This window comes from Bicyclus anynana, chromosome 11 (genome assembly GCF_947172395.1).
Source record: "Bicyclus anynana chromosome 11, ilBicAnyn1.1, whole genome shotgun sequence".
Classification (NCBI taxonomy): domain Eukaryota; kingdom Metazoa; phylum Arthropoda; class Insecta; order Lepidoptera; family Nymphalidae; genus Bicyclus; species Bicyclus anynana.
In genome coordinates this window covers 3,136,501-3,149,316 of record NC_069093.1, presented here as the reverse complement: position 1 = coordinate 3,149,316, position 12,816 = coordinate 3,136,501, and the positions used below count along the sequence as shown (strand labels likewise).

Sequence of the window (12,816 nt, the reverse complement as noted above, 5' to 3'; positions counted from 1 at the left end):
AATACGGGGATAAGGCATACACTCCGTTAAATTTTTACTCCGAAAAAACACTTTCAGTGTTAGATAGCTCATTTATCGAGAAAGGCTAAAAGTATATTATCACGCTAAGACCAATAGGAGCGGAGCACCAACGAAGAATGTTTCAAAATCGGGGATATTTTTCCTATTGAGAGCTTACGCTGCGTGCGCTGCGTAAACGGTTAAAGTTTCGTAAAAATCATCTATGACAGAATCGTTCCCCTTTAAAAGTTCAAAAAAAAATCGGTTGGCTGTGTCTAGCACAGAGTTTCCCAAACTTTTTTGTGTCGTAGACCCCTTGACATGTTTTTCCGTGTTGGGTTCCCCTACTTATTTGATATTGATTTTCTGTATCCTACAACTTACACAATTTTATAAACATATATATTATTTTTTTTTACTTCATAGTTACTTTTAAAATAATGTATATGTTATGATATTATAAGATAATATAATGTAAAAAATAGGTACTATCAGTGTATGTGTTATGATCCACTATCGTAGAAACCATTTTCATTTAATGGACCCCAATTTTTTTTTCGCTGACATAGACCCCTTGTAGTTTGTCATGAACCCCTAGGGGTCGATATAGACCACTTTGAGAATCACTGATCTAGCACGATCAAAACGTCTAGCCTACGCCTGGAAAGGTACAGGCTCTATACGCACACATTTCCGGCCTTTGAGCCTTACAAAGTAATGATAACACGGCCGTTACGCTAATTTTTGTAATTATAGAACACAATGGAACAATGGATGCACAGCTTAATGCTATAGCTTGGTAAAATCATGTATTATAACATGATGATAGAATATTTCCACATTACTTGCTAGTAAAATACGTAAGAACTTTAATCTTTATTTCTATACTAATGTCATAGACTTATAAAATAGGCAGACGGCATCTCACTGTCAAAACTGAAGCAAAATAATGGCGCAGAGTATCTCTCCGTGAGTGTGAAGTGTACTGCCAGCATAAATGCGTCACTTGTTAGTTCAGGAGACGGTGTCTGGATTTTTTATTACATCTATGGCTAATATCATACAGAGGAAAAGTTTGTGAGGTCATAGGGGGTCTAGAAAAATTAAAATTATTATACCAATAGAAAGTTATAAGACGTTATTAGTGTGTGGCTATTTTTTATACCCGAATTCCGACGAGAACGGCAACAACGCGGGCAAAACCGGTAGTATAACTTATGTTTATTTAATTAGTTATGTTTATTTGATAGGATAGAATAAAATTTCATTTTGTTATTTTTCTCTAATGGAGTCTATGTCGTCACACTAAATCTATGGATTTTTTCAGGATAAAAAGTAGCGTATGTGTTAATCCAGAGTAAAATCTATTTCCATTCCAAATTTCAGCCAAATTGCTTTAGTAGTAGTTAAAGAGCAACAAACATACATACATAATTTTGCGTTTATAATATTAGTAGGATAGGATGTAGCTCGTGCGGATTAACTTGACACCTGGCTAGAATGATATCTGTACTGAGTTTGGTAGCCAGGTGTCAAGTCAATACGCACAGGTTATACTTCGCTCAGCATGTTAAAACAAAACACACTTACCTCAACAATAGCGTCACACTCAACACCACCCTGGACACTGGTGATAATTGGCTGTATATCGTCAAAGTCTTCTGGCTCCTCCTTGATGTCCAGCTCTGGTTCGGTTAGCGATATGTTGTTCCGATCCATGTATTGTAGAATGTATTTGTTGTGTGTTTGAAGATGCTTTTGTAGGTGATCCTTGCGGTAGAATGCTAATAAAAACAACCTCATATTTATTTTCATATACCACAGTAGTATAAGAGGACAAATTGTTAAATGGATTTAATCTGTTTGCATAAAAGGTCATCATTATAATAATAATATAACATAATCCATATATGTGTATATACATATATAAATAGTTTAAATCACTTTAAAAATGCCCACACTCAAAATTCATCGGTATTGAAGATTTTTCCATTTAGGACAAAATATGTATAACCCTAGTTAAAAACCATATACACGCCACTAGAGCAGTATGGTGCTAAGCTACAAATAAAGGAAAAAATTATAGTGATGAAGAACAATTGTTAAAACAATTACGACTAACTCACCTTTATCACAAAGTGTGCACGACAATGCCTTGTCCCCTTTGTGTATGGCTGTATGTATATTGAGGTGCTCTTTCCTCTTGAACGCCTTGCCGCAGTCGGGGCAGATGTGAGGACGGTACTCTGAATGTTCTTGCATGTGTCTATCCAAATGTTCCTTGCGTTTTAGACTATAATAAAATTAGGGTATAATTTAATATATAACTATGCAGGTTACTTCAATACATATCTATACTAATATTATAATGCTGAGAAGTTTTTTGTTTGAATGTGCTAATCACAAGAACTAACAGTCCAATTTGAAAAATTCTTTCTGTGTGTAGTCCAGTACAGGTACAGTGACAGTTGCCTTATGACGTTCATATTGTGAATAGTGGCAAACCTTCAAGAGTGAAACAAACTGTCTATGCTACGTGAAACAAACTGTAGTATATTTATCAGTAAATCAGATTGTCTATTGATGGATAAAGTAATTAAAAACATACCCAGTGCCACAGACACCACAAACGTATCTATATGAATGGTAATGTGAGTAAAGGTGCAACTCTAGCTTCTCCTTGTCATCATACTGAGCTGAACATTCCATGCATGTGAACTGTATCAGCCCATCAATATTTGACACTGTTGCCAACTTGCCCTTCGCTATTAGAGCCTTTTTTAACATCAACTCCATTGAGTCTGGATCTGGATTTAAAAAAAAACTGTATAGAACTTGAAACTTTAAAAAATCTAAATCAAGAAAATATACTTCAGCATAAAATTATCATTAATAGCTGCAGAAGTTATTTTGCTACTTTAATAAGTTAAATAATATGGTATTGTTTTTTATATTGTAATTTAATCTTAATTAGTAACTTGATAATCACACTCATTTTCATAACACTAAACAAAGTCATTTTTTTGATATTTTTTATCATTCTTTATTTTTTTGACTAATATTCTCTACAAAGCTTTCCAAAATATGTGTAACTTTACCTAATAATTATTATGAAAGATATTTTCGTACCTTGTAGTGAAGGATTTGCAACGGACATCGGAGGAAACTTCTTTTTAACGACACTTTACAAACTTTCTCAAAACGGAAACAAAAATCACAAAGTTTCCCACACTTGCGCGGCGTGTTATCGAAATAAAAAAAGAACTTGGAATAGTAAATCCCTTCCCCTACCGCTCGCAACCGCCAAAGGCTCCCCTCCGAATAGGGTGACTACCCTTTGTCTGCCCTTACTTCCCCTAAGCAGGGCGGGGGACCCCACTTTAGTCGCTATAGGAGGGTGGGCTAAAATTTGTCTCGACATCGATTCGAAATCTACCTGAATACTAAATGAACTCGCACACACATTATATACACATTGGTTTAACACTTAATTTAGCAAACTTTATTATTTTTACACAATCTTTAGGCGCGAAAAAGTTCACAAAGTGCATTTATCTGGTTGCAAATATGTAATTGAAGTTTATTTTTAATCCACACGCGCCTTAAATACGATAATGAAGGCAATTATAATACACAGTAACGTAAATAATCACTATTAATTAGAAGCATGAATCAAAAAACAACACCAAGTAGCTTGAGTAGGTCACAGGTTATTGAAAACGTCATCCACCCCCCTTCACGAACAATTTGAAAATGATTTTCACAGACTCTCAATCTCAAAGTCAAAAGACTCAAAATCAACTAATGACACATGACAGCTATTTTTTTTATTTTACCAGTCACAGACTAAAAATGTGCGTCAAAGTCATTTAATTATTATAGATTCTTTGTAGTAGATAGTAGAAGATAGTCTGTATCCTATGCAATGCATCTTACAAAGTCTAGAACCCAGACCCAGAGCGGCCAGAGCAAATAACAAAAAAATACGCCGGTTTTTGGTGGTGGCGGTGGGACAAGAAATTTAAAATTTTTATTTTTTACTTTACAAAGTAATTTATTAATAATAATTTTGGTTTATCAGAGAAAACGGAGTATAATAATAGATAACGGACCAATAAATAAATTAAAAAACATGGATATAAGTCATAAATTAGAAGAATTGGCTCTGAGTTTGTATCGAATAGATGCGGTAAAGTTTGGCGACTTCGTGACTAAAAGTGGTATCAAGACACCAGTTTACTTTGATTTGAGAGTTATTGTGAGCTATCCAGAAGTTATGGTGAGGTTTAATATACAAGGATTTTTTATTTTAACACTACCACACCACACAAATAAACTTTTCAATATTTATTTTTAGGTTATGTTATTCTTGATAAGTACAATTTAACTAAATGTAAACCTAATGCCAGCTAATTGCTTCTTTATAAATAAGAAATGAAGAAGAAAATACACTTTATCGACATACCACAAAGAACATACAATACAATAAATACATAAAAATTACTAAAACTGCACACTAAGTATCGCTAACACGCTATTTAATTGTGATTGAACTTTATAATTCTAATCTTAATCTTTTTACAGGAATTGATATCTCTTCTCCTATATGATCATGCCATCAAAGAGAGTAAATTTGACCATGTCTGTGGTGTGCCTTATACTGCTTTACCCATAGCAACACTATTAAGTGTTAAAACCAAGAAATCCATGTTGATGCGGCGCAAAGAAACCAAGTCTTACGGGACCAAGAAAGCAATAGAGGGGCATTATAAGCAGGGAGAGATATGTCTTATTATCGAAGATGTAATAACCTCTGGATCAAGTGTAATGGAAACTGTGGCCGATTTAAAAAAAGAAGGCCTCAAGGTCGAGGAGGCAGTTATAATATTAGACAGAGAACAGGGTGGGCGGCAAAATCTAGAGTCAAATAATGTTCATATTAAATCACTGTTCACAATGACAGAATTAATAAATATACTTCTGAAGAATAATAAAATTAGTAAACAGACGGGTGCTGACGTGATCAATTATTTAAAGAATGTTCAGGCACCTGTACCTGGTGAGTATCACTTAACTTAGTAAACCTTTATAATTGGTTGGGTTGAAAGTTGGGTTATGGAAAATACTCTGCAAGACTCTGTATATTTGTGCAATTTTGTTCAGTGTGTTCTTCAGTCAGCTCCTTGTTTTCTATCTCAATAGCTTAAATAATAGTTTTCTTATTTATCTAGTGTTAGAAAAAAAATTTAAGTAAAGAATAAATTGTTTTCAGTTGCTGAAGTTGACAGAACATTGCTTCCTTATGAAAAACGAGCAGAATTAACTTCAAACTCGATCGCAAAGCGCCTCTTTACAATCATGGCTACAAAGAAGACAAACCTGTGTTTATCTGTTGATCTCACATCTTCTACAAAAATACTAGACCTAGTACAGAAAGTGGGTGAACATGTGTGCTTAGTAAAAACACATATAGACATTGTAGAAGACTACACAGACAATTTTATAGTACAGTTGAAGGAGTTGGCACAGAAATTTAATTTCCTTGTATTAGAGGACAGAAAATATGCAGATATTGGTCATACAGTAAGCTTGCAGTACTCCAAAGGGTTGTATAATGTGGCTGATTGGGCAGATTGTGTGACCGTACACTCTTTGCCTGGTGAAGGTATATTGAAGGCACTGAATGACTCCGCTCATTCGAGTAGAGGAGTTTTTCTGTTGGCTGAAATGAGTAGCGAGGTACATATTTTTTTATACATGTATCAATTAATCAATACAGGAATTTTTAATTTGTACAGATTAAAAAAAAATTTAGTACTAAGGTATGAAACTTTTAAAAATGATAAATTGAAATTGTTTATTAATAATCCTTGAAAACTCTAGGAAACAGTCAGTGCAACTTCTCTTATAGAGCATATTTATCCTAGTAATATTATAAACTTGAAAGTTTGTATGGATGTTTGTTACTCTTTAACGCCGCAACTACTGAACCAAATTGGCTGTAATTTAAAACAAAGATAGATAATACTCGGGATTAACACTTTGGCTACCTTTTATCCTGAAAAAAATCATGGTTTTTGCGAAAATTAAAAGTTGTGTATATTTTTTTCCAAACATAATTTTTAATTTAAAAAAATAAATGTGAATGTTTTGTAATGTATTTTTTCATCTCCAGGGCAATCTCATAACTCCAGATTACACTGAAGCAACAGTCAAAATGGCCGCCAAATACCCAGAACTGATTACAGGTTTTGTTTGTCAAAAGAAATCCACATTTAAGGATCCCAGCCTTATCCAATTGACACCTGGTGTTCAATTAGAAAGTTCAAAAGATGAATTAGGCCAAGTTTATAATACTCCAGAGAAAGTGATTTTGGAAAATGGTGCTGACGTCATAGTAGTGGGCAGGGGTATTGTTTCGGCTAAGAATCCAGAGGCACAAGCTGTTGTTTATAAAGATACTCTATGGAAGTGTTATACTAAAAGAGTTTCTGGGAAATTGGAATGAGGCACAAACTGTTAAATTTACATGTATAGCTTCTCAAATTTTATGAACTGTTAAGCGCAAATAGTTTTTTTAAGGATGTGGGTAGCAGAGTAAGCAACAAATATTTGTTATCTTTCTATATCATTATATAATTTATACATTCCTGTTAAATCATATTTGTAATGTAGTTTATTTTTATAAATAAAGCAATTATTTACTGTATTTTTGTTTAGTAAACCCTGCCTAATAAAATATAAACCTGAAAATAAAATAAAATGATTTAAAATCATAATGAAGTTAACAAAAAGTAAAGGTGTGATAGCCCAGTGGCTAATACCTCTGCCTCCAATACTGGTTTGAATCCTGGTCTGGGGCGTGCAACTCCAACTTTTCAGATCATTATAAGAAATTAAATATCATGTGTCTCAAATGATGAAGGAGAAACATCGTCAGGAAACTTACATAACTGACAATTTTCTTAATTCTCTGCGTGTGTGAAGTCTGCCAATGCGCATTGAGCCAGTGTTTGGTTTTGGCATAACCCCTCTCATGCTGAGACTCCTGCTCAGCAGTGAGCCGACATATTAATTTACTCTTTGGAGCCGACTAAGGGTCGATAATGATGATGTTGATGAAACAAAGAAACACGGGAGGATTTCAACTGAATGGAATTAAATTGCTTTTAAAAAACCAGATTCTAAGCCTTGTTAAATTTTTAAAAGTTAAGTATTGTGTTGCTAGCGTAAAAGAATTTCCTGAAATTTGGGTTGACACTTCTGATGCAGTGAATTTAATTTGCATATAATATTATAGGTTACATCAAATAACTTTGTCTCTCTAAAGTTGATGCTACGTTCCGATTTTTTTTCTGAATATCTATGCATGTACTGCGCATGAGAAATATAACTTTAGAGCGTAAATAAATCTCACGTTGTTTTGGTAGACGATGGCATTTTAAAATAATACTTACGTAAAATAATATACGAGGACCAAGATATTATTGTACTAATCATCATCAACATCATCATCATCATCATCATACGTCGATTAATTTTCTGTTTCTTACGGATTTCCTCGTTCCGGATTTTGTCTTTTAGAGACTCTTAACATAGAGTTATGGATAGGGCTCGTACTTATACTGGTAGCAATTTTGATTCTATCAGGGTTTTTCAAAGATGTATTAAATATGCATGATGAATTTTGAATAAAGATGTAACTAGATGTTTTAGGGGCTATTTAGGCTTAAAACTTTTACAACACTGAGCAATCGATCTGTCAGACTGTCAGTTCTTCTGTCACCGAAAATGTCAATTCCTTACAAGTAACCTCGTCTCAAATAATAATAAAACAAAACAAAGAAACTAAAACGAGAAATGGATAAAATATCAAAAGATTTAAACATAAACAGTAAAAATATTTTTGCCACTTCAACACCAACAGTGTTCGCGGTCGTTGTCCACAATACTTGGCTAAGAAAGTGGCTGAAAAGCGTAGAAACTGATAACTGTGTAAATAATTTAGATTTTACTTTACAACCTGGTGAAAGTGTACCTTATCCATGGAAAAAGATATTTATTAGGGTATGACGAAGTTCTAACGGTATTTCAAAACTTATATTTACTTTATTTAGTGATTAATTAATGATTTATTTATTTTAGGTGTTAGCCAAAAAGACATCGAAAGTTTTACCTTTACCGCGTTATAAGTTAAACGAAACAAATGCAGAAACGCCGCTTACGTTCTCACAATTACTCCAATATGTGTCACAAAGTAACCAGAGGAATTTATGGAAGGAATCATACAAGAAATATTGTCAGAGCGACAGTAGCAAAGAGAGTACCATAGTGAATCTCTTAGAACACGATCAACTGTTAACAGAAGTTATAATTAGATTGTATGGCTGTAACATAATTAGAATAAAGCCTGAGGGCAAATTTACAGAGTACAAAGATGTTGCTGGCAAGCATGTTTCCAAGTCTTACGATACACATGTAAATTTATTAGCTGCTATGTATGTTCTAGAGAGTGACAATAACTATTTTGTAGTGTACAGGGGACACTATGAGAATAATTTACTAGATTGCCTTAACTTCAGTCCACATTTAATAGATAAGACTTATTCTAGAGGCCTGCTTATTGTATACCAATTGTTGAATGTTGCGAAAGCCTTGTGTGACCGAGGACTTAGTTTAGGGACTCTCAGTTTGCGGGATATTTACCTAACGGAGGATCTGTGGCTGCAAGTAATACCGCCGTTAGTAAACAACATACACTGCCTTGACCCGTCGTTGATATGTGAACAGAATCGTAGTAAACAGAGCACTAATCAAACTCCACCAATCAGTGCCCAGAGTTCACAGAATAGAGAGGAATGGTGTTGGCGTAGTGATGCAGTACAACTGGAGAAGTTATGTATGCTGTGGGTCAGAGGACGGATATCGAATTTGGACTATTTGTTACATTTAAACATTTTGGCTGGAAGATCGACCAATGATCCCCAGTCACATTTTATGGTGCCATGGGTGACTGATTTCAGTTCTAGATGTGGTATGATAATAGTTTTTATATATTTTTCACTGTTTATAGTATTTTGAGAACTTGAGTGCTTGTTGTGTATGTCTTGTCTTATAAGTGAGAAGTCCCAAGTTGCAATCCCAGTTCAATTCCCAGCTAAGTACTAGTAACAGTAGCATGTATTTATAATTATTTTAATAGGAATGCTGTCTCTGCTGTCAGGTGATATATATTAATGCGGTCAAATATAGATTGGCAGTTATAGCTATTGATTATTTTCAACTTTTAAAGAATTTTAATATTTTTCTATATCTCCACATAAAATCTACAAATTTGCATGGTAAGGCTACTTATGTAAAATACATCATATGCATCTATTCAATATCCTCAAAATACTGTTATCAAGTCCTCCTGGAGAATGGAATGCTTTTAGTGATAAGCCTGTCTTTCCGAATTTTACTTTGTTTTACTATTACCTGTATGATGTTCATAATACGTACTATTATCGTGAATCGCAGCAAACTTTTAAGAGTGAAAAGAACTGTCACCCACACCATACTACATGAAACAAACTGTAGTACGCGTTACAGAGTAACTCAATGTTAGAATATTACAATATACTAAATTTGATATTTACATTGTAGGTCGTAATTGGCGTGATCTAACAAAGTCATTTTCTTTTACCTGTATGATGTTCTTAATGCATACTAGTATCATGAATTGCAGCAAACTTTCAAGAGTGAAAAGAACTGTCACCCACACCATACTACATGAAACAAACTGTAGTACGCATTACAGAGTAACTCAATGTTAGAATATTACAATATACTAAATTTGATATTTACATTGTAGGTCGTAATTGGCGTGATCTAACAAAGTCAAAATACCGTCTCAACAAAGGCGACCGTCAGCTGGACATGACGTATGACGTCACAAGTTGTAACGGACAGATCCCACATCACGTCACAGACGCATTGTCAGATATTACTTGTTATGTATACTTGGCACGACGGTGAGCTGATCTTTTTATATTCTGAAATAGTCGTTAGGACTTTTTTGACTTTGAGGTTTAATTTAACACGATCATTGCCAAGCCAAAATGCTGGACTTACTAATGGCCAAACTTATGATAACTGTAAGCGATGGCGTGCACTTCATAGATGGAAGAATACCTACCCCGAAAAATATATATTGTAGAAGAATTTTTTCATTTTGTATAATCTGTGTGCATAGTGCATACCCTACTCAAAAATCCTTGTGCACGCCACTGACTGCAAACTGTCTTTAGGGTGATAAGGTGTGTAGACTTAATTTAATGGTGCAGCCACATATGTCCCTCAAGCTGCCGTGATGGTTATCTGTCTTCCAACACCCTGGTCTACTGGCGCAAATTATCATGACTCCCCGTACTAGTTCTTTAAGTAATGCTAAACCGATAACATTGGGAGCAGTGGGCAGGACAAGGGGCATGAAATGCGGCAGGACGAGTAACATGGCCTCACAATGTGAATTAAACTTGGTTCCAAAGGCAATTCAGAGAAGTAAATTGATAACATAAATAGGATAATATGTGTAATATCTTTTTTCTAATGAATTTTTAGAGGTTTTCTTTTTTCTAACAAATTTTCAGTAAAAAAAAATTTTGCCTTGGCTAAATTAGGAAGGTGGTGGTGTTACATCAAGCCTTCAGTCCCGATCATAATCTGATTATGATTGTAAAAAAAAAAAGTCCAAGCTACATATTCCCTCTTCGAAGTTCTAAGTCTGAAGTTAAAGTTGGCTGATAATAATTATGACATTGTAGAACACCAAAAGACACCCTATGTAAATACGTTCGCAACAAATGGGTGCCTGCCGAATACCCCGCCTCAATACAACGCATGCAAGAGTGGACCCCAGATGAGTGCATACCAGAGTTCTATACAGACCCCACTGTGTTCAAAAGTATACACGAAGACTTACCTGTAAGTAGTGTTTGAAAGATTTTTAACCGACTTAAAGAAAGGGAGGTTTTTGGCTTTTAAAAACTACCACCTGCCTGCATATAGTTGAAATACTCATATGTACATATAGTTTATCTCGAGAGATGTTTTATTATCGATGTTTTGTCTGCCCTTTGTAGTATCGCTGTAAAAATGGAGTAACTTCTTCCGTTTTCCCAACATTTTCCTTCACTGCGCTGCTCCTATTGATCGTAGCGTGATGAAAAGTATACTTTAACCTGTCCAGGGGTATGAAGAATAATTGTACCAAGTTTCGTTAAAATCCGTTGAGCAGTTTTTGTTTCTATAACGAACATACATACAGACAGACAAAAAATTTACTGATTGCATTTTTGGCATCAGTATCGATCACTAATCACCCCCTGATAGTTATTTTGGAAATATATTTCATGTACAGAATTGACCTGTCTACAGATTTATTATAGCGATGTAATCGAAAATATCGCGGTCTCTTTTGTTGCGATGGGATGAGAGGGAAAGCGATATTTTCAATTTGTCCGCTATTGATCGGCAATATATTCTCTTTCTCGTCGCGAAACATATTATATTATATTAGATTCATTTTAAATATATATAAATTCCCGAAAAGATCCTGTCTGTGATAGGGTGGAGTGTACCATAGAGTTGGTAGAAATAATTTTATAAATTACTAGCAGACGCCGCGCGGCTTCACCTGCGTGGTTCCGGTTCCCATAAGAACACGGGGATGAAATATAGCATATAGCACTCAGGTACAGTGTAGCTGCCTAATAGTGAAACAATTTTTTAAATCGGTTCGGTACTTCCAGAACCTATTCCAAACAGACAAACAATCAAATCTTTCCTCTTTATAATATTAGTATAGATATAAACTCATTATTAAATTCTTTTCATGGTACGTAACAAAACAGTTAGCTATCAAATTACTTATTAAATAAATTCCGCGAAACCATACCGTTTCGATACACTGACTGCGTTTAATGCGTCGCGTCGTATACATTACACGACTTGAGAAATAACGGAGTAGAATTATATTATATGTATTTTTGAATATGGGTATTTTACAAGCTAAATAATATTTACTTTTACGAAAAGCTTCGACCAACACCTTAAGAAGCTTTCGCTTAACACGTTCGCTGCGGTACGAGGGCAATTGACCTCGTACGTCTAGTGTCTTCGAGAGTTACAAGGTCGATAGACCTCGTACTGATATTTCTGTACGTACCAGAGGAAAGTACAGAAATATCAGTGCCGCAGCGAACGTGTTAACTGTTAGATCAAGGGTCGAATACAGAACTGATACAAAAGGTAGTGATTCTTGAGACGGCGCATATTGTGAGGAGGTTCCTCACTCTGGAGCCCTGACCACTGGTTGCTTGGGCACTCAAATGTCTCGCAGCGGGAGGGTTATTTTTTTATAAGTTTTAATAGTGTTTTGTATATTTTGTATGTTTAACATTGTTAAAAAAATAAAAAAAAGGAGAAATGAGTAAACGAGAGAATATAGTATACTTTAAGATATGCTCAAGATTCAACTATCTTCTTTCAAGCTCCAATATCTTGTTCCAACAAGCTCACTATCTTATTATTTGTATTCCTTTGTAACAACAGCAAGAAATCGTGAACGGCACCCCTATGGGGTTGACATCCAGACGACCCCGCACAAAACATTTTTCATCTCTGTTTCTGATCCATAGTCAACTCTGATAGAGCTGTGGTATGTTATATTATCGGAAAAATACGTTTTGTGAGCCCTCATACGCAAAAGAGTTTTTTGAACGAACGTTTAAAAAGCGTTTAAATGTAGTATGAAGTTAAATGAAGGTCTATGTC

The 12,816-nt window shown here is 34.7% G+C and overlaps 3 protein-coding genes across 3 annotated transcripts in view; 2 read left to right on the top strand and 1 right to left on the bottom strand.

The window, feature by feature from the left end:
* LOC112049888 (zinc finger protein 84) overlaps window positions 1-3,766 on the bottom strand; it is a 35,048-nt gene extending 31,282 nt beyond the window's left edge. The window contains exons 1-4 of the mRNA XM_024087941.2: window positions 3,130-3,766; window positions 2,609-2,807; window positions 2,127-2,293; window positions 1,591-1,784 (exon numbers count right to left, since the gene is read on the bottom strand). Of these exons, the coding sequence (XP_023943709.1) occupies window positions 1,591-1,784; window positions 2,127-2,293; window positions 2,609-2,807; window positions 3,130-3,157 (588 nt within the window). The 5' untranslated portion in view covers window positions 3,158-3,766. The remainder of the gene's footprint in view (window positions 1-1,590; window positions 1,785-2,126; window positions 2,294-2,608; window positions 2,808-3,129) is intronic.
* A 238-nt stretch (window positions 3,767-4,004) lies between these two features.
* Window positions 4,005-6,707, top strand: LOC112049889 (uridine 5'-monophosphate synthase). Its single transcript, XM_024087942.2, has 4 exons — window positions 4,005-4,279; window positions 4,585-5,059; window positions 5,273-5,739; window positions 6,176-6,707. Exons 1-4 carry the CDS (start codon window positions 4,133-4,135, stop codon window positions 6,506-6,508), a joined length of 1,422 nt encoding a protein of 473 aa, XP_023943710.2. The 5' UTR covers window positions 4,005-4,132; the 3' UTR covers window positions 6,509-6,707.
* A 1,059-nt stretch (window positions 6,708-7,766) lies between these two features.
* LOC112049887 (WD repeat-containing protein 81) overlaps window positions 7,767-12,816 on the top strand; it is a 28,186-nt gene continuing 23,136 nt past the window's right edge. The window contains exons 1-4 of the mRNA XM_052884238.1: window positions 7,767-8,067; window positions 8,146-9,034; window positions 9,854-10,013; window positions 10,806-10,965. Coding sequence (XP_052740198.1) covers window positions 7,861-8,067; window positions 8,146-9,034; window positions 9,854-10,013; window positions 10,806-10,965 — 1,416 coding nt within the window. The 5' untranslated portion in view covers window positions 7,767-7,860. The remainder of the gene's footprint in view (window positions 8,068-8,145; window positions 9,035-9,853; window positions 10,014-10,805; window positions 10,966-12,816) is intronic.

Bases quoted from the DNA above. Each gene is read 5' to 3' on its own strand.
- LOC112049889 (XM_024087942.2), top strand. From the start codon at position 4,133: ATGGATATAAGTCATAAATTAGAAGAATTGGCTCTGAGTTTGTATCGA. The intron at 4,280-4,584 runs GTGAGGTTTAAT...ATCTTTTTACAG, and splicing joins TGAGCTATCCAGAAGTTATG to GAATTGATATCTCTTCTCCT. The intron at 5,740-6,175 runs GTACATATTTTT...TTTCATCTCCAG, and splicing joins TGGCTGAAATGAGTAGCGAG to GGCAATCTCATAACTCCAGA.